The 22589-nt window shown below is 32.1% G+C and overlaps 2 protein-coding genes across 2 annotated transcripts in view; one reads left to right on the forward strand and one right to left on the reverse strand.

Annotated features, from left to right (window-relative positions):
• Positions 1–263: 263 nt before the first annotated feature.
• LOC141345603 (GPI mannosyltransferase 3-like) lies at positions 264–8259 on the reverse strand. Its single transcript, XM_073850480.1, has 12 exons — positions 8012–8259; positions 6042–6171; positions 5832–5949; positions 5657–5761; positions 3962–4092; positions 3732–3872; positions 3588–3639; positions 2276–2487; positions 2112–2176; positions 1821–2034; positions 551–731; positions 264–463 (listed from the first exon to the last, which is right to left on the reverse strand). The coding sequence occupies exons 1-12, from the start codon at positions 8124–8126 to the stop codon at positions 335–337; spliced, it is 1593 nt and encodes a 530-aa protein (XP_073706581.1). The 5' UTR covers positions 8127–8259; the 3' UTR covers positions 264–334.
• Positions 8260–10866: 2607 nt separating this feature from the next.
• rab27a (RAB27A, member RAS oncogene family) overlaps positions 10867–22589 on the forward strand; it is a 19169-nt gene continuing 7446 nt past the window's right edge. Inside the window, exons 1-4 of the mRNA XM_073850118.1 lie at positions 10867–11029; positions 19121–19293; positions 21387–21472; positions 21573–21676. Coding sequence (XP_073706219.1) covers positions 19141–19293; positions 21387–21472; positions 21573–21676 — 343 coding nt within the window. The 5' untranslated portion in view covers positions 10867–11029; positions 19121–19140. The remainder of the gene's footprint in view (positions 11030–19120; positions 19294–21386; positions 21473–21572; positions 21677–22589) is intronic.

Genomic DNA, 22589 nt, shown 5'->3' on the forward strand with positions numbered 1-22589 from the left:
GAAACAAGACAAAAAATCGAAGTAAGAAAAGCATTTTTTGCCGTGTATTATTGAAGATTTAGTTTCAATCTGCACTATTTTCCCCTCTTTTTCTTGTCTGTGTGGTTATCGGCTAAATGACATTCCTTGTTTGGAAACGGCTGTAATGTAATTGAACACAAATGCACTTAAACTGCTTGATGTTGCACTTAAACTCTAGAATAAAAGTCTTTCACTGCTTCACTGATGATTGTGCTCCTGCTTTGAAAATGAAAGAGACAGTGTAACAAAACAAAACTCTTTATATACGTTTGCAATCAGTTGTACATCTTGGAAAAAAAAAATAAAACATCAATTAGTCTTCATTTTCAGATCCTCTCGTGTATATTAATATGTTCCTTCCCACTCGACCTTCAGGAAAGTGAGTGTGGAATATTTCAGCTTGTTTGGCAAATTGGTTTTCCTCCAGGAATGATGCAATCTCCTGAAAGAGAACGAAACAAAGTGAGTATTAAACTTTTTTTTTAATTGTATACATTTTGACTGCACTTCATTGTTTTGGATCTTTTACCTTCTCCAGGGGGTCAAACATCACTATATGTGAGGGTAATGTGGACTGAGATGGGAAGGACGTTTGGAGCCAGTGAAGAGGGTTGGAGAAGAACACATCAGCTTCGTCCACATAGTCCTCATTTCCTGTCAGATCTGGTGGACACTCCAGGAAACGTAGTTTGAGAGGACAATGCAGGTGACTGCAACGCACAAATGCAACCAGTCCTTTATTAGTGTTTTAAAGGAGGCACAGTTCTGTTTTGCTGCTCAAAAACATTTATTAATATTATTATTAGGGCTGGGACACGATTAATCGCATCCAAAATAAAAGTTTATGTTAACATACTAAATGTGTGTTTACTGTGTATATTTATTATGTATATATAAATACACACATACATGTAAAGCCTTTAAAAAATACTTATATGTGTGGATAGTTATATTTGTATTTAATTTAGATTATATATAGAATTATAAATATTTTATTTATTTTAATTAAATTTTTATTTTCAGTTTTCTTTAATATACATGTTTGTGTGTGTATTTATACATACATTATATATACACACAGTAAATACACATTTAGTATGTTAACATAAACTTTTATTTTGGATGCGATTAATCGCGATTAATCGTGTCCCAGCCCTAATTATTATGTTAAAAACACCTGATTGGAATTTTTTTTCAGGTTTCTTTAATGAATAGAAAAATCAGAAGAACAGCGTTTATCTGAAAGAGAAATCTTTTGTAACATTTTAAATGTCTTCATCATCACTTTTGATCAATTTCAAGCACCGTCGCTAAATAAAAGTAAAAAAAATACTGACCCCATGCTTTTGAATGGTAGTGTATGTTACAAATGCTTTTTATTTCAGATAAATGCTGATGTTTGGATCTTTCTATTCATCCAAGAATCCTGAAAAATGTACCCAACTGTTTTAAATATTGATAATAATAATGATAAAAAATGTTTCTTGAACAGCAAATCAGCTTATTAGAATGATTTCTGAAGCATCATGTGACACTGAAGACTGGAGTAATGATGCTGAAAATTCAGATTTGCATCACAGAAATAAATTACATTTTAAAATATATTCAAATAGAAAACAGTTATTTTAAACAGTAAATTTTTTTAAAAATTAGTAAAAAAGCAGGCTTGGTGAGTAAGAGACTTCTTTAAAAAAACATTAAAAATATATATATTTTCTGACCACTGTTTCAAATGTCAGGCTTTACAGGGTTAATGCACCATTATATTTATAATGACTTATTTTAGATGTAGATGTTACCTGTAGAGCGGCGTGGAGTGACACGGCATGAGGAACAGCAGCTCAGTTGAGTTCTGAGAGTCGCTGGCGTCACACAGTTGCCGCAGGTCATGCATGACGTCCAGAGATCCACGCTGGTGAATCAAACCCGTATATAATGCAGGAATCAGATTGAAGAGCAGCAGGGCGGCAGCAGCAGGTTTCCTCCACGCTTGCAGCTTCGCCAAAGACAAACCTGTCAGTGCAAGAGTGCACGAAAATCTTTAGAACGCTTTCAGATCTACACAAATGGCTAAATGTTCAGGTACTCACCGCAAAATATCATACAGAATGGCAGCACTGGATAAACAAACCGGAACTCCTTGTGTGCGAGCAAACTGCAAAAACACGTTAAATGAGCTGAATAAAATGACATATTGCTGACACAATGCTATCTCTGTGTTGTGTCTAGATACATGCAGATGTTCTGTGTTCACCTGTAAATGACTGTAGTCCATAAGATGGTTATTAGCAGGATCCTGTGCTTTTTTGTGGCCAGTGAACATCCGTGGAGGAAGAGAGGAAGGTGCGGGCCGATCACGACCGGCAGACCCTGAGTGAAGTACCAGTGCCACGGATGAGCTCCGTAAAACGCCGCCACATTGTGCAGAACGTTAAACTTCAGGAAGTTCCACTGGACCAGGATCCACTTCAGAAATACAGATGTGATGGTAATGATGATGATGATACAGTTTGTGAAATTTTTTCAGTTTCAGTAATTTATTAACAAATATCTAAAAGTAGGAATCACATAAAGACTTTAAAGAACATATCAGTGCATATTTAACCTCCCAAAAATATGATTTTGCATAATGACAATTAACCACTTTTTTTCCTCCCTAATTCTTTAACATAAAGTGTAAAAATTTGTTTGTAATTAATTCTGATTATTCTTGTTTTATTCTTAAAGTGATTCATATACTGTTATTTTAATTACAAATAGCACACCTCAAATTCAGTGCAAATTCTTTTTAATAATATATATATATATATATATAAAAAATATTTTTAACATGCATTATTTTTTAGAAAAGAGCATTTCCTCATTAATGTCATATATATATGCTAAATAAAGATACTAAAAACAAAAAACAATAAAAAGACAAACTAATAAAAATGTCTTAAGCTAAAGTGAAAATTAAAACTATAAAAACAGCAAATTAAAATTATTATAATTTAATACTATAATAAATATATATAAATAATACTTAAAATACTGGTTTATGGCCTTTTTGGGTTAAAATATGATTTTATGATTATTAAATATCAATTTCAATTAAAACAGGTTGTGTTTAGAAATAAAAATGATTAAATTTGTTGCTTTAGGCTTTTTGTTCACTAGAACAAAACATAAGTATGTGTGACCCTGGACCATAACAGCACGGGTATCAATAGCCAAAAATACATTGTAGGCCCTATGGGTCAAAATAATCAATGTAAAAATTCATTAGGATATTAGGTAAAGATCATGTTCCATGAAGAAATTTTGTAAATTTTCTACCGTAAATATATAAAACCCAACATTAAAGGTGATTTCCTCCGTATTTTGATTTTTTTTTTTTTTTTTTTACCCTCAGATTCCAGATTTTCAAATAGTTGTCTTATTCTAACAAACCATACATCAATGGAAAGCTTATTTATTCAGCTTTTAGAAGATGTAAATTGACCCTTGTGACTGGTTTTGTGGTCCAGGGTCACATATACATAACAATACACAATTTTAGTGTGTGACTAAAATTAAAAAAATACCTTTCCATAGAACACAGAGTCTATCAGTGTTGAGACACCCAATGCGAGAACCCTGCACAAACAAATAATGAAAACATTTATTAACATACAGTAAACTAACAGAGAGAATCCAATTTGTAAACTACAAACGAATGCAACAGTTACGCAATAGGAAAGCATCTCTGTGCGACGAGCTTCAGTTTGTTCTGTTCCACACAGAAATGATAGAAGAGCAGAGGAAGCCAGACGATCAGAGCTGTGGGACGGACAACGACGGCCAGCGACACCAGAGACAAATACTTCCAGCTGATGAGGAGAGAGCAGAAATAAGTGTCTTTAACAGGTTCATGCACTCACTAGTGTGTAGTTATGACTCTATGTTGTGTATTATGCACCTGTTGTGCGTTTTGGACCGGGGTAATGGGTAAAAGCAAAGCGCCAAAGTGGTCAGAACCGTTTCCATAGTGTTGGTCAGAGTCCGGCTGCAGCAGAACCAGGTGAACCATGAACACATCTGACAGAAATACTGACGGGAAACACAGCAGAACCGAGTCAAAACAACACAAAAGCATTCAATTCATCACTTGCTCATCAATGGATCCTCTGGAGTGAATGGGTGCCGTCAGAATGAGAGCCCAAATGTCTGATAAAAACATCACAATAATCCACAATAATCCACACCACTTCAGTGCATCAGTTAACACATTGAGAAGTCAAAAGATGTGTGGCTGTGAGAAACAAATCCAACATTATGATGGTTTTAACTAAAATACAAGTCCATAACCCATAATAATGCTTCCTCTAATGAAAATTTCTCTCACATCAAAATCCACCCACATATTTTTTTAAAGCCGTTTTGGACTGTTGTGGTTTGTAAACGTTACTTGATCTGCACAGATTTCTCTTCTGATTCAGACCAGACAATTTTTCACTAGAGGAAGCATTATTATGAATTTAATTTATATATTGACAAAGTTGAAAATTATGGATTTGCTTTTTGGCTTCTCAAGATGTGAACTGGTGGACTGGAGTGGTGTGGATTATTGTGATGTTGTCATCAGCTGTTTGGACTTTCATGCTGTTGGCACCCATTCACTGCAGGTGATCCACTCATCTATAGCGTTGCAAAACGGGTGCAACATCTCCGGTAAATTTCCAGAAACTTTCCAAAAATCCCAGGAAGATAAAAAAAAAAAAAAAAAAAAATCTTGGAAAGTTTCCAAAATTTCTGGAATGTTTCTGAAATTTACTGGAAATTTTCCACATTTTTGCAACCCTACTCATCTACATCTTGGACAGTAAATGTTTATAAAAATACTGACAAGAAACAGCAGAACTGAGTCAAAACAACACATAAGCATTCAAACTAATGCAGTGTTTGTGTATCTGTGTAATATCGTCAAAACAAATAATTCATAATTTCATCACTTGCTCACCAATGGATCCTCTGAAGTGAATGGGTGCCGTCAGAATGAGAATCCAAACGGCTGATTAAAAACATCACAATATTTCACACCACTCCAGTCCATCAGTTAACATCTTGAGAAGCCAAAAGCTATGTACTTGTAAGAAACAAATCCATCTTTAAGACGTTTTTACATTGAAACCATAACCATAATCTATAATAATGCTTCCTGCAGTGAAAAAGTCAATCTGCTGTTGTCTCTCACACCAAAATCCAGCCACATATTTGTTTAGAGCTGTTTTGGACTTGTAAATGGTGCTTTATCAGTGCAGATTTCTCTCCTAATTCAGACCAGACCACCTTTTCACTGGAGGAAGTGTTACTATGGATTATAGACTCATATTTTAGTTAAAAACTTGAAAAAAATATATGGATTTGTTTCTTAAACACGCAAGTTTTGGCTTCACAAGATGTTAATTGATGGACTGGAGCGGTGTGGATTATTGTAATGTTTTTATCAGCTGTTTGGACTCTCATCCTGACGGCACCCATTCACTCCAGAGGATCCACTGGTGAGCCAGTAATGCAATGCTACATTTTTCCAAATCTGATGGAAGAAACAAACTCATCTAAGTCCAAAATTTTCATTTTTGGGTGAACTATTACTTTAAGACTGTCATCTTACTGTCCATTTGGCCACATCTGGAGTTTCCCATTGCAGGACGAGATTGTACAGCTTCACGTCGGCATACGCAGCCAGCAGAGCCTGGAAAACACGCGGCACAAGCACCTGCGAAAAACAGGTATTCACGTTAGAGAACTATCAGACCTGCTGTCCATAAAATACATTGAAGTCTTACCAATAAATAAACCGTGTCATAATTCATCAGATGCAGGAGTTTGTACATCAGAGCGAACAGGAGAGGATAAAAATATCCCCGGATGCCTTCTTTCCATTCCCATGTCTCATAGCCATACGTGAGAAATACGTTAAGGATTTAATTTGCACATTTGTGAGTGTTATATTCAAACTAGACCAGTTTTAAAGCTCAATGCATGAACAAGGATATCCAAAGACCATTCGATGGGGAATCTCCAGAGACTGCCAGTACTCATCCGGGACGAAGCTGGTCTGGACCAGGATGCAGTTGAGCAGACGGAAGATGACCGTGAAAATGCTGATGCTGATGCCAAAGAATTCTGCAGAAATCACATAGATTTTAGTCTTTTTAGTTTTACATTTTAACGTTTTTATTAGGCAGTAATGAGAATTCAAGAGGGGAAATATACTGAAAATATTGTCACAATGCAAAAATAAATAAATTAAAAATATATTTGTATTACTGTTTTATGATTAGAAGAAGTGCATAAATAAAATTCATGAATAAATTCAGTGCAAGACATGTAATAAATTATATAATAAATACGATTTATATTAAGAAAACTATAAATACAATTTAAATATAATTTCTTTTACATTTTTATTAGGCAGTAATGAGAATTTAGGGGGGGAATATACTAAGTAGTTGTTATGAAAATAATGTCACAATGCAAATAAATAAATTAATAATATAGTAATTACAGTTTTATGATTAAAAAAGTGCATAAATAAATTGTATGAATAAACTCAGTGCAAGACGTAATAAATTATATGATAAATAAATGCAATTTACATTTATATTAAGAATATATGATAAATACAGTTTAAATATACATTTTTAATTTTTATTAGGCAGTAATGAGAAAGAAATGGGAGGAAATATACTTAGTTGTCATGAAAATAATGTCACAATGCAAATAAATTAATAATATATTTATTACAGTTTTATGATTAAAAGAAGTGCATAAATAAATTGTATGAATACACTCAGTGCAAGACGTAATTATATGATAAATACAATTTATGTTAAGAAAACATGATAAATACAATTTAAAAATACATTTAAAAAATTTTTATTAGGCAGTAATGAGAATTTAAAGGGGGGAAATATACCCACCAGTAATTGTCACGAGAATAATGTCACTAAGCAAATAAATAAATTTAAAATATATTTATTACTGTTTTATGAGTAAAAGAAGTGCATAAATAAAATTCATGAATAAATTCAGTGCAAGACATGTAATAAATTATGTGATAAATACAATTTAAATATATAATTTTTAATTTTTTTATTAGGGAGTAATGCGAACTATACTTAGTTGTCATGAAAATAATGTCACAGAGCAAAAATAAATTGTATTTATTACTGTTTTATGATTAAAATAAGTGCATAAATTGTATGAATAAATTCAGTGCAAGACATACTATCATCACTAATAAGATATAATTAAAATGTAACAAATTATATGATAAATACAATTTACATTTATATTAAGAAAATATGATAAAAAAATGTAAATATATCATTTTTTTATTTTTATTTGGGAGTAATGAGAATTTAAGTTGGGAAAATATACTTAGTTGTAACGAAAATAGTGTCATAATGCAAAAATAAATACATTAACAATATATTTATTACTGTTTTAAGATTAAAAGAAGTGCATAAATACATTAAGAATAAATTTAGTGAAAGACATACTATAATCACTACTAAGATTTAATTAAAATGTAATAAATTATATAATGAATACAATTTATATTAAGAAAATATGATAAATACAATTTAAATATATTTTTTAAATTTTATTTTTATATTTTTTTAGCAGATGGAAATAAAAATTCTGTGGGGAAAATGTACTTAATCGTCATAATAATGCCACAATGGAAAAAAATCTAATCATATATATATATATATATATATTTATATATATGTGTGTGTGTGTGTGTGTGTGTGTGCATATATTGTCATTTATATACACAAAATTGCTTATGATCTTAATTTTTTGGCAACAGAAAATTACATTACCTAGAATTTAACTTAAAAGTAATCTACTTTTTCTTAGTGTTGTTTAAAGATGACTGAATATGACTTCTTCTCCTCTCATTAAAACACATTTAGCTTTAAAATAAGTCTAATACTGCCAAGATAAAATTTCTCACTGAGTGTTTGAGGTTTCCTGACATCTGTGTTGTACAGAATGGAGCTCCTCTTCCTCAGTCTCACTGATTCACACGAGGGCTTTTTCTGTTTAAATCGCTCTCGAATCTTCTCCATGTCTCCACTTGAGCCTCATATGAGGTTTAAACTCCAGCATTTTAACTCCGACCGAATGTATTCATTTTCATGCGCGTTTGCTGAGAGTTTTTGTAACTTAAATGTGAAAACGAAATTCACTTCCGTGTTTGGGTCATGACGTCGCGCATGACCTCATGAATATGTAATAAGGACATACAAACAGACGTTTAACGCTAGACATTTTTGTTTAGAATAATTTTAGATGCATTCAAAAGTGTTTCGTTGTTGATTAAAATAGGTTCTAGCACATATTATAACAATTATATGTTGGAAAAAAAATGAAATGCCAAAATGTACGTCGCATTTGGCCTTCGCGAGTTGCCGTAGTCACTCGTTCGTCCTTGTCTACATGCGTTTTGCTGTATACTTCTCATATTACTCAGTTGAAATAAACGATTTAAAACCTCACGGTGAGAGAAATATTATACAATTAAGATATACGTGTTGAATGTTATCGAATTTAGTTATCCATAATACACGCTGATAAATAACATTTGTGCAGTGTACTTCATTTAAAATACTGTAAACAGCAGATATACACAATGGCTTGAGTCCAGTTAACCTTGTCTTTTTTTTTCTTTTCAGCTGTGGGATGATTTGTTTCTTTTATGGACTGTGTTTCTTCATAACATAAGATCATGATTGGAAGACGGATTCCCTTTAATCAGATTGCGTTTGCTACTCTGCTTGGAGTGGTGGGAGGTGTGTATATATACAGGCCTGTATTTGAGCCACCTAGAAAACCTCCAACTGCACCAGATCAACACCTCAAGCCTGACCCAGAGGAGCAGAGAGCGGAAATTACCCAAAACGCACAGCAAGATGCATATGCAACCAAAGACTGACGTCAAACTAGATACTATGTGAGAGTCTGAATGTGCCTGAATGTGTTAAATGCTTGTTTTTTTCCATATATTTTGTAAGTGGTGTCTTTAAAAGGTTCTAATAAAATGCCCTTTTGACACTGAAAATAAGCAAAAAGATGCCATACTATTCATATTTTTTGTAAAATAAAAATAAAAGTATAACAATTGAAAATAAACATTATTAAAAATTAAAAAATATATAACATTTAAATATAAAGTTATTAAATTAAGCTTGCATCCTCCTTTCAAAATCTGCAAAATGTTTAACATTTAAAAATAAATAATCTAAAATAAATGTGTAATAAAATATATATAAAATAAAAAAACATTTAAACAATCTAAAAGATTATAACATTTAAAAGTACAATTGAATTAAGCTTGTATCATTATTATCTGCAATGCGTATCATTTATAAAAATAAAAATGTAAATATAAATTATAACAATTAAAAATAAACATAAAAATAAAAAACATTTAAAAATTATATAAATAAAAATATAATAAATTAAGAAATAAATTAATCTTGATTTAAAATTTATTTAAAAATAAATAGTCTAAAATTGTAATTTAAAAGACTATGACATTTAAAAAATACAATAGAATTAAGCGTGTATCATTTTAAAATCTGCAATGTGTATAATTTATATAAAAAAATTAAATATATATGAAAAAATAAAAATGTAATATATATATATATATATATATATAAATTAAAATAATAAATTAAGCTTGTATCCTCCTTTCAGCCTATACAAAATGTTTATTATTTAAAAAATTGAATTAAGATTGTGTCATTTTAAATTCTGCAATAGGTTTATCATTTAAAATAAATAAAAATGTAAAAAAGTTATATATATATATATATATATATATATATATATATATATATATATATATATTAAAATAAAATATAACCAATTAAGCTTGCATCTTTGTAGGATATATAAGATATTTATCTTTTAAAAAACAATAAATAAAATTAGAAAAAAATGTTTTTAATACAATTTCAAAAAATATACATACATGTATATATATATAATAAATAAAAAAACATCCAATTAAATATTTTTTATAAACTAATACATAAAAAATAATATCAAAAATATATTTTTTAATAATTTTAATAAAAGTAAAAGGAATTGCAAATAAGCAAAATATATACACTTTAAAAAATAATATTTATAATAAATATAAAATATGATAAAAATAAAATAAATAAAGAGCGATCACATTTGAGCCTTTCTTAACTGTCTATAATGATGCTCAGATCCAGATTTAGGACAATTAAAGGAACACAGTATATTAAGAACCAAATAGAGTTTTAAAACTTTAACAGTAATTGTTTTTAACAACGTGAACAGTCATGTACCTTTAACATACACCACCAGATGTCACTACAACACACACATATACAGCTTTCAAAGCGCCTCGACAGCCTGTTTCACAATTTGTACTTATTTAAAAAAGTATTTTAAGTGCAGAAACCAAAGCTCGCCAGTAGTCATTTTATTTTAAAGTTTTTCGTGGGTTCTGAACACAAAAAGTGACGCAAACGAACCCATTCTACTATGGCGAAGGCTTAACTCATTAATATTAATCAAGCACGTGACGTTAGGGCAATAGCCCAATTTGATTGGCTGAAAGGCTGGCCTTATAATAATATTAATTACGTTACTTGCGCGGTGGTCTCTCCAGGAAGGTCTCTAACAAAGAGTATAGAAGTACTTCTATACTCTTTGTCTCTAAGCAGCGTCAGCGCTGCCTAATTAATATTAATGAGCTAAGCCTTGACCACGTAGGATTGGCGCCGCAGCACGGGAAGTGTTGCGTCACTGCAGGGCCGCGTACACACACACGCGCACGCAACTGGGCTTCATGTGGGTGTGGGAGCAACTTTAGGAAACAAAGTGTACATCGCTTCAAAAGTACCACACGCTTGTGCTTGTTCTCGGTTGGTTTGATATTTTCGAAAAAGAAAACCCAAAGAGATCAGCAAACGTTCGCCTCACTGATTTGGTAAGTGCGAAAGCTGTTGTAAAGTTTATTTAAGGCGTTAAACTCGTCAGAAGTGGGATGTTAACACTTTGTTAATGTCTTGTCATTGCTTTTATTTAATTAAGACATATATTTTGTCCTTTTTATAACGTATTCATGTATAATACGTAACTCTGAGCTCATGTACATCTTACATATGTTGTGCCTCAGAACTAACGTTAGTAATGCTAGTCATAATAATGTGTGTTTTGTGAGTTTGTTTATTTGAACACACACGTGGCTCAGTCCTAGTCATCTCAACTCGATTGTGACCTGAATCTGGTCAAAAAGGAAGAAGTTACCTGAGAATTTATCAGCCTCACCTGGGGAAATAGACTGCTTCACTCCCAGATCAGGTTACCTGTCAGGAATGTCTGGTTTTGGGATGTTTTTCCTTTCTGAATGATCAAATGTCCATTGTTTCTTCCTTAACTGGTGAAATACTGTAAGTAGCTTGAAAGACATATGTTTGTGACTCAGAATTGGTCTATTCTTTAATTTGGCTTAATCACAATGGTTTCTGAATTTGACACCCTTTGTTAAAGTTTGACTGAAGTTTGAGACTTCTTTTAACTTTTGTTGTCGTTTTCACTTTGCAGAATGTCCATGTTTTTATACAAGCACTTAATCAGATGTCTTTCAGGCCAGACTTCAGTAATGCTTTGTCACACGATCAATTCAGTTCATCAAACTTGAGATGTCTTAAAAGGAGTAGTTCGCTTTCAGGACAAAAATGTACAGATAATGTACTCACCCCCTTGTCATCCAAGATGTTCATGTCTTTTTTTCTTCAGTCGTAAAGAAATTGTTTTTTTTTTTCAGGAAAACATTTACAATTTATATAATTTTTAATCTCTACACAGAGTACACACAGAGCTAGACAAGACGAATGATCCAATTTTAGGTTAAAAAGTATATAAATTGTGTATATATATATATATATATATATATATTTTTAGAAAAGAACCAATCATTTTGCTAGATAAGATCCTTCTTCCTTGGCTGGGATCATTTAGAGCCCTTTGAAGCTGCATTTAAACTGCATTTTGGACGTTCAAACTCAGGGGCACCATAGAAGTCCATTATAAGGAGAGAAATCCTGAAATGTTTTCCTCAAACATAATTTCCTTACGACTGAAGAAAGAAAGAAAGACATGGACATCTTGGAAGACAGGGAGTAAGTAAATTATCTGTAAATTTTTGTTCTGAAAGTGAACTATTCCTTTAATATACCATGTAACTTCAGAAGACTTGGTATAGTGCTCAAGTCTGTTGTGGAAAAGAATAGTTAGAGATTTGTGCAGAGAGAGAAAACTTTCCTTTGAAGGATTTTCCCCAAAGCTTATTGATTTTTCCTGACTGTTCCATAGAAAAAATGTAATGAACATGTATTTGTGTGTGTGTTTTAAGCAGGGTCGGGAATCAAGGGTCACATGACAGGATGCCAAGAGCACATGAGCACCAGCTGATGGTTATTAGACGGGTCTAATGTTAAATCTTACGGTTCACATCTTTCAGAAAGCCCAGAAAAGGCCTTTATATAAGCTGTCTGTGGGAGTGTCTGTTTACCCTTAGAACGACAAAAATCATATTCCATTCAATAGCAAAATTGATATGGATTGTTATTTAGTTAATGAAGAGCGTTTTTAGTCCGTTAGACTGTGATTTAAGTGGTCAGGATGAAATCTTACCAGTACAATTTGCATCACTATTATTATTGCATAGACAAGCTTGTTTCCACCACAGGAAAAAAAGTCCTTTCTGGGAAAAAGTTCTGAATTCTGAATTTATATCTCACAGAATAAGTATAAAGTCAGAATATAAATATATAAATTTAGGATTGCAAAATATGAACTCTCAAATTCTGAGAAAAAAGTCAGAAAAACTTTGCATTGCAACATTATTTTTATTTTAAAATTAAGCTTTATATTATTATTATTAAATGTGGAAACGTATGGAAGCTTACTTAAGTGACAGAAAAAAATAAATAAAAAAAATCAGATTTTCTGAGACTTATTGTATTGATATAAGCACATAATTGCAAGAACAAAGTCAGAATCATGAGATACAAAGTCACAGTTACTTTTTTCTGTTTATTGATGAAAACAAGCTTTAACCCCCCCCCCCCCCCCCACAAGTTTCGATCTCACAATTCAATGGCAAAATATAAATGAATAAATTCTAAGAAAAAAGTCATTAATATTTGTTTCCATTGTGGCATTATTTATTTTAAAATGAAGCATTATTATAATTAGTATTATTAAATGTAGAAATGTTTGGAAGCTTAATTATTCCACAGAATCAAAAATAAATATATAACTAAATAATCAGATTTTTCTATAATTTTTTTAATTGATAAGATCTCCGAATTGTGAGATACAAAGTTGCAGTTACCTTTTTCATTTTGTTTATTGGTAAAAAAAAAAAGCTTTAATTTTTTACAATTCAATGGCAAAAAAATAAACAAATCTAAGCAAAAGTCATTAAGATTTTTTTTGTGTTGTGGCTTTCTTTTCTTTAAAAATTTGGCATTATATTATTACTGTTATTATTAATAATAAATGTAGAAAAATGGACGAAAGCTTATTTATGCTTATTTAAAAAAATAAACGAATATATAAATAATCTGACTTTGAGACTTTTTGAATTGATATTGTGAGATATGGACACAATTCAGAAGAAAAGTCTGAATTTGTTTAATATAAACATGTAATTGCAAGAAAAAAGTCAAAATTGTGAGATACAAAGTCATAAACTTTTTTATTCAGTTTATTCCTTAGCTTAAATTTTTTCTTGCAATTGTGAATTTATATCTCACAATTCTGACTTTTCTTCAAGCTGACATCTCACAGTTTGGACTTTAATTTCTCAGAATTCTGAGTTTATATCACTTATTTTTCCTCAGAATTACAAGATATAAATTGCAATAAATAAATATAATTTTTTTTCAATTTATGGAGGTGCTGTAAATTGAATCATATATTCTGTCGTAATTGATCAAATTGATCAACTAGGCTAAGTTTAATGTAAATAAAACAAAAATATCATTAGTGTTGACACATTTACTATCAAAATAGATGCTGCATACATTGTGTCCACCATGTTTTCTCACTGACGCGCCCTCAACTCTAAAATCCTGAGTTTCCCAACTTAGAATTACCAGTTTTTAATGTGATTCATGTGCTTTAAGCTTGTGAATATAATCTTTGAGGCTTACATTAACTACTTATTCATAACTGAAAGATTGTGAATATCTAACAGGCCCAAGAAACAACTTCTTGTTTTGTTTCTTGCATCAGGTCAAAGTTTATGAGGTTTCTTAGATGGCAGTGGCATGGCAGTTTTGTATTTCACACATACAGCTTGAGAAGAGGGAAGTGGATGAGAGAAAAAGTGAGCTTGTCAGAGCTTGACTGTCGGTGTGAATTGCAGAAGAGTTTGTCGGCTTCTGAATCCGCTAGCGCTATCGCTGGCGAGCCGCCCAGGGTGGTGCTCGGCTGGGAATGTTTGATAAAAGCCTCCGTGGTCTTCATCAGGACTGTTATGGTTGGACGGGAAGCTGAAAGCTGAAAGCTCAGGCATTTTGAGCTTTTGCACAAGGCTGGTCATTATTAAAGCACTGGATGTGTAGATGTGTCTAACTGAAATGAAGGCATCAGCTGGTCTTCAGAAAGATCACGTAGTGTCAAATGACCATCACAGATGTGTCAGATGATGCAGTCGAACACTCGCCACTTGTGTCTAAAACTGGGTTTGTGTTCATGCTTATATAGCGCATAAAGACGAGGTTGTTTTTGCAAATCGGTGCACTTTCCAGTCAAAACTCTCACAAGATTGTGATTTCAAATCATTTTCCTGTTGCTGTAATGAACTTTATTATGTATGGAAAAACACAAAAGCAAAAGGGAATGTTGTGTTTAGGAATTGCAGGTCTTGCTATGATCCTTTTACAGTAAGAGTCTTAGATTTAAGAGTGTGATTTTGTGCTTGTTTACAAGCACTGCGCAACCAATAAGATTAGATTTGAGCACTACAAATACAGTTAAAAATTTGAAATCATTACAATTTGAAATAACTGTTTTCTATGGGAATATATTGTAAAATATAATTTATTTCCACATCTTTTCAGTGTCACAAGATCTGCAGAAATCATTCTAATAAAAAAAAAATTATGCGTATTCAAGGCTGTATTTATTTAATTAAAAATACAGGAAAATCTGTAATATTATGATATATTTTTTACAATTAAAAATAACTGTTATCTATTGGAATATATTGTAAAATATAATTTATTTCCGCATCTTTTGTCATCATTACTCCAGTTTTCAGTGTCACAAGATCTTCTTAAATCATTCTGACATGCTGATTTGCTGCTCAAGAAACATTTATGATTATTATAAATGTTGAAAACATTGATTTCTGATTTTTATTACTGTTTACAGTATGTTTTGTTATTTAAAATTGTTCATTCTGGGTTATAATCTTCAAGATTTTACATTGCACACCAAGTTCAAAAATGTTTGGAGATTTCAGTGTTTTTAAAAAAACGTATTTTATGCTTATTCAAGGCTGTATTTATTTAATTAAAAATACAGGAAAACTAGTATTGTGATATATTTTTTTAATTTTAAAATAACTGTTTTTTTATGTAAATATATTGTAAAATGTAATGTAGTCCTGTGGTCAAATCTGAATTTTCAGCATGATTACTCCAGTCTTTAGTGTCACATGATCCTTCAGAAATCATCCTAATATACTGATTCGCTGCTTAAGAAATATATCTGATTTTTATTATTTACTGTTTACAATGTTTATTTGAATTAGTTTATTCTGTCTTATATTGTTCAAGATTTTAGATTGTACACCAAGTTAAGAAATGTTTGAGATGAGTGAGATTTCAGTGTTTTTAAAAATGTCTCTTATGCTTATTCAAGGCTGTATTTATTTGATTAAAAATACAGTAAAATCAGTAATATTATGAGATATTTTTGCAATTTAAAAGAACTGTTTTCTATGTGAAAATATTGTAAAATGTAATTTATCCCTGTGATCAAAGCTGAATTTTTCAGCATCATTACTACAGTCTTCAGTGTCACATGATTTGCTGCTTAAGAACCACTTCTGATTATTATCAACCTTGAAAACTGAATTTTTTACTGTTTTTACTGTGACTTTTTAATCAGTTTATGCATTGCTCTTACTGACTGCAATTGAACACTGTCTGAATCTGCATTAGCAATGAAAAATCATATTTTGGTCAGACACTAAACATGTTTTCACTACAGTTTGTTAAATGCTTGATTCTTTAGTTATATATCATGACAACTAGAAGTTCTGCTGTGTGTAAGATAGCAGTCGAGTGCAAATCTTCTAGATAAACAGTTTCACTGAACGTTTCCTCCTAGACACACCATAATGAAATGACTGATTTCATCTGTGATAAACACTGAAATGCATTCTGGGTAATCTTGTGCCAAAGCACTAATGTCATAAGATTTACTGCAATTCTTGTAACTCTGTTGACTCTAGTTCAGCTACGAAGGCAGTGAAAATGATTAATATAGCTGTCAGGTCTGCGGTGATGCATGTGCATAATAAATTTAATTTTTAAATGTATTACAATAGAAAACAAATATTTTAAATGGTAATAATATTTCACAAAATGACACTTTTTTTTGTGACTTGCAGAGTCGTTACTCACAAAAACACCAGCCAGAAAAGTTTCTGGATCAATCTGGGTGCTTGTGTCATTCCCAGGGGTTAAGCAGCTTATGGTCAGGATGGTTTTTAGCACTGCTGTGTGAAAGAATGTGGCCATTTATTTGAGTTTTTTGCACTTTCTGCAGTCATATGATTTGCTTTAATGCTGTCTGAGAACTCAAAGCTACAGCTCAGTCATCGCCGGACGCTTTCCTCTCCCTAATTTTGAGAACGTGTCAAGACAAGATGTATATCAGGACATTATGAAATCATAGTGCAAGTTTAGAAGCTCTCATACTTCTTAATTAAACTTCTACATGACTTTCATTGAGAAAGTGGCATTGATCTTGCGAGACTGTCATTTTAAACACCTTAAAATAAAAACTCTTCCGTCTTACAAGGCTCACAATACTTCACTGACAGTTAAAAATAGAGCATGACAACATTTCAAAGCCTAAAATGGCAGATAATGATTGTCTCTAATGCAACTTCTGAGTTAAATATTATAAGTTATGAAACACTTAATTGTTAACTGATGAATGTCTCTCCATTGTAGTCTTAAGCCTCAGTGAAAAGGAACTTGAGTTGACAAATGTGAGCCGTTGTGTCGATGCATTCAAGTATGAAATGCTGCTTTTTCAAAGTCTCTTTCCTTATTTAGGCTCCAGGATTTATGCACGCTCTTGATCAATGACTAAAAAAGGTTTTTGGAGCGTATTTACTGTTCTCGAGTAATGCAACACTTCAGCTGTAGTCTCAAATTCTTCTTTTTGTTTCCTGTTACTTAATCAGCATCAATGAAAACGCCTGTTTTTCTTCATTTGAACAGAAATGCTTGAAAAATGATCTTTGTGGATTTCATGGAATCATTTTGCATAGTTTTTTTTTTAGAGTCTGCATGAACCTTGTAGATTGTCCTGTCATGCTATGGAAGTTAATTTGTGAAATAGAGCTTTATTTCTCGAGTTTTTGTTAGTGTTTTGTTTGTACGACTTCTGGAACGTTTGTGTCAGGGTTATTATCATTAACTTAAACTATAATATTTTCTTTACTTTATGAGTAAGCTTCCAATACATTATTAAAATAAACATTATTGTTAAAAAAAATCAAATGTTGACATACTGAAGTAACTAAAAGTAAATAAACTAAAAACTATATACACTACCGCTCAAAAGTTTGGGATTAGAAGTCTCTTATTCTCATCAAGGTTGCATTTATTTGATCAAAAATACACAAAAAAACAGTAATATTGCAAAATGTTATTACACTTTAAAAAATGAAGTTTTAGCAGCTGTCACACTCACATGATCCTTCAGAAATCATTCTAAAATGCTGATTTGTTTTTAGAATTATCAATATTTTTGTGCTGCCAAATATGAATTTTTTGACCTGTGATTTTTCTGGATTCTTTAATGAATAACAAGTTTAAAAGAACAGCATTTATTCAAAATATTAATCTTTTCTAACAATGTAAATCTATGCTATCACTTATTGATAATTTAACACATCCTTGGTGAATAAAAGTATTAATTTCTTTAAAAAAAAAAAGAAATAATAATTTACTGACCCCAAACTTTTGAACAGTCATGTATATTGTTAGACATTCTTTCAATTTTAAATAATGTTCTTTTTAACCTTTTATTGATCAAAGAATCCCGAAAAAAAAGTATCACAGGTTCCAAAAAAAAAATGTTTCCAGCATTGAGAATAAATCAGCATATTAGAATTATAATAGGATCATGTGACACTGAAAACTGGAGTAATGATTCTGAGAATTCAACTTTAATTACAGATATAAATAAAGTTTTATTGTATATTAATATAGAAAAACATTGTTTTACATTGCAATAACATTTCACAATATTATTATTTTTTCTGTATTTTTGATTAAATGAACACAGCTTTGATGACCATAAGAAACTTCTTCAAAAAATATTACAAATTACTGATCCCAAACTTTTGAGTGGTAGTGTAGACATAAAAAAAAAAAAATGATAAAATCACAAAAACAATAGAATTACTACAGCTTAAAAATGACATTGAAAAGTATGGAAAAACTTTTCAGTCACAGGATAAAAAAAAAAAAAAAAAGCATGTTTTTATCTGACAATTCAGACTTTTTATAAACTTGCAATTCTGAAAAGAAAAGTCCAAATTGTTAGATATGAAAGTGTAAGGAAAAAGTCAGAATTGTAAGATATAAACTTTGAATTGCAAGAAAAAAAGTCAGAATTGTAAGTTTATATTGTGCAATTTTGACTTTTTTCTATAAATTGCTTGGGAAAAAAATTGCAAATCAAATGGAATCTTCTCCAAACACTTTAATAGTATATGATTGACACTGAAATAGTGCTTTGTGTTTGTTGATCACAGGTCCTTGTTCAGCTTTCAGTATGTCCGATGGGGACTATGATTACCTCATCAAGTTCCTCGCGCTGGGGGACTCTGGGGTGGGAAAGACCAGCTTCCTATATCAGTACACAGACGGCAAATTCAACTCCAAATTCATCACCACAGTGGGAATAGACTTTCGAGAAAAACGAGTGGTGAGTATTTCTATTACTGGCACTAAAATGACATGTAAAGCTCATGAATGTTATTGATGTTTTCCCTTCACCAATGTATATATGCAGATATCCATGCACTGGTTTTTAAAGGGCCGACACATATGAAGTGTTCAACTGTGGTGTATAATGAGTTGTTGTTCTCACAGCCTCATTGGTTCAGATGTTTCCTGCTTGATTTGTAATGGAGGTTTATTGTTGTTGAGTCTTGGTCGGGGTTAACCAGACTGTAAAATCCCATGCTCCTGTTCAGCTTAGTTTGTACCTGCACATGGAAACTTGCCCAGAGGTCAGAAGCAGCCATTCATGTGTAAATCGCAGCCTTAGATGCAGGGAGATATACACACGTTCGTCTGAACGTGGTCATGAATACTAGATGCAGAAAAAACACATGCAGAATGCTGCGTCAATGTGAAAGCATACAGACGTGCGCAGAGTAATTATGCTTTTCCTGAATGCAATATGATGCCTAAGGCTGCTTAATTTGTTGGGAACATGAGTCAGTCTACATAATACACATGACACACACCAAACAATATGGTTGGTAGATAGATGGATAGATGGATGGATGGATAGATGGATAGATAGATGAATAGATAGATATTCGGATGGATGGATGGATGGATGGATGGATAGATGGATAGATATTCAGGTAGATGGATGGATAGATTTTCAGATAGATGGATGGATAGATTTTCAGATAGATGGATGGATAGATATTCAGATAGATGGATGGATGGATAGCTAGATGGATAGATATTCGGATAGATGGATGGATAGATAGATGGATGGATAGATATTCAGATAGATAGATGGATAGATAGATATTCAGATAGATGGATGGATAGATATTCAGATAGATAGATGGATAGATATTCAGAGGGAAAGATATTCAGGTGTATAGATATTCATATAGATAGATATTCAGATAGATATTCAGATATTTATTCAGATAGATGTTCAGATAGATAGTTGGAAAGATAGATGGATAGATAGTTGGATAGATATTCAGAGGGATAGATGGGTAGATATCCAGATATATAATCAGATATTGAGATGGATAGATATTCAGATAGATGGATGGATAGATATTCAGATAGATATTCAGAGGGATAGATAGGTAGATATCTAGATAATCAGATATTGCAAGATAGATAATTAGATATTCAGATAGATAGATAGATAGATAGATAGATAGATAGATAGATAGATATTTGGATGGATAGATAATCAGATGGATATATTGATTATTATATATTCAGATAAGTATAGATACTTGACTGCAGAATTCTGTATTTGACCAAACGTAAAATCTCATTTCAAAGTCCAAACAAATTATACAATTTGTCAAATTCAGCAAAGGAGTACTTATACTTTCTCTGGAGTAATATTTGATTAGGTTACCTCAACTTTGTCCCTCACTGAATACTACATACTTTAGTATTCATAACATTTGCTTTAAGGAAACTGGTAGAGTTAGGGAAGTGTGTGCGTGTGCGTGTGTGCGCGTGCGTGTGTGCGCGTGCGTGTGTGCGTGTGCGTGTGCGTGCGTGTGCGTGCGTGTGCGTGTGCGTGCGTGTGCGTGTGCGTGCGTGCGTGTGTGTGTGTGTGTGTGTGTGTGTGTGTGTGTGTGTGTGTGTTCTAGGGGAAAGATGAACATGGTATCATATAGCCTAGAAGAGCAGGGATCCCTCCTTAAGAACAAACACTCAAGCACTTAAGACATCAAACAAACGCTGATGGTTTAGGGCCACACAATCAAGAGTCACAGCGCTAATGAGACGCTTCCCGCTCTCAATCATCAAGCCTGTGTTACACGGCTGTGTTTGACTGTGTGAAAAGTACATTCAGGTTTCCTGGAACTGCATACCAAACCACCCCGCCAACACCTTAGCAACCGCATAGCAACACCCTGGCAACCACCACAATAGTGTAGCATTGTGGTGGCACATTTTGCACGGGCAAACCTCATGCCGCCTGCAGAGAATGTAATTTAGAATAAAGTAGCAAGGATGTTCATTGCACAAATGTGCACTAGTATAGTTTCTTACGGCTCTTGGCTTTTGTCTTTTAAGGTGTACAAATCCAACGGTCCTGATGGGACAGTCGGGAGAGGACAGAGGATTCACATTCAGCTGTGGGATACGGCCGGACAGGAGAGGTCAGATGCAGACCAGCACTGCTTTATAACATCCTGATATGAGTCTGAGAGCTCTTATATGTTGTTCTGAATGTTTTTTTTTTTTCTCCTCTAAATGCAGATTTCGAAGTTTGACCACAGCGTTCTTCAGAGACGCCATGGGCTTCCTGTTGCTCTTTGACCTCACAAATGAGCAGAGCTTCCTTAATGTGCGGAACTGGATGAGTAAGTCCAGACTCACCGTAACCAACACATGAGACATAAATATGCACACTGAGATCTGGCTTTGTTTTTATACAATTACTATTCATTATTAGAGTTTCTGTTACCACATATAATGAACCGGTAGTTTCATTATCTTTTTTGTCTCAAAGTATCTTCCTACAAATTAATTCTTAGTTTAATCTTCTACCACAACCACTACTAGTACTAGAATGAAATGAAAATAATTTTAGTGTATTCATGTTTTTTTTTTACCTAGCAGTTTAGAGTAGTTATCCAACTACTACTACTACTAATAATAATATTAATTTTTTTTTTTTTTTATTTAATTTTATAGTGTATTTTATTTTTAACTAGCAATTCGCCTAATCTAATGGTAAATGTATGCCAGTGTAATAATATTAGTTGTAGTAATAAATTATTATTTAATATACATTTTTATTAATAGTATTTTTAACTGTCAGCATAGAGCGGTCGCCTATATAATAATAATAAGTAATAATTAAAAAAAAAATCAATAAATAATTTCTAAATCGTTTTCATGTTATAAAGTCAAGCCCGAAATTATTCATACCCCTGGCAAATTCTGACGTAAAGTTACTTTTATTCATCCAGCCAATTTTTTTTGACCGGAAATGACACAGGCTTCTCCCAAAAGATAATAAGACGATGTACAAGAGGCATCATTGTGGAAAAAAATATTTCTCAGCTTTTATTTACATTTGAACAAAAAGTGGCATGTCCAAAATTATTCATACACTTTGCAAACTGTCACAGTCAATGGGAAAATACAAAGTTCTATACCATTCCAAATAGTCCAAGCTGTTATAAAGCATCCTAATTACCCTGATTCATTGGGAACAGCTGTTTTAATCAACTCAACAGGTGAAAAACAGAAGCTCTCTGCTGTTGGTTT

This window comes from Garra rufa, chromosome 11 (genome assembly GCF_049309525.1).
Source record: "Garra rufa chromosome 11, GarRuf1.0, whole genome shotgun sequence".
Lineage (NCBI taxonomy): Eukaryota > Metazoa > Chordata > Actinopteri > Cypriniformes > Cyprinidae > Garra > Garra rufa.

What these genes read in the sequence shown, in the direction of transcription:
- LOC141345603 (XM_073850480.1), bottom strand. Translation starts at nt 8,126, where the DNA reads ATGGAGAAGATTCGAGAGCGATTTAAACAGAAAAAGCCCTCGTGTGAA. An exon ending in CAGAGATGCTTTCCTATTGC is followed by an intron (nt 3,640 to 3,731) that starts GTAACTGTTGCA and finishes TTGTTTGTGCAG; the next exon opens with GGTTCTCGCATTGGGTGTCT. An exon ending in ATTCTGTATGATATTTTGCG is followed by an intron (nt 2,035 to 2,111) that starts GTGAGTACCTGA and finishes TTGCACTGACAG; the next exon opens with GTTTGTCTTTGGCGAAGCTG.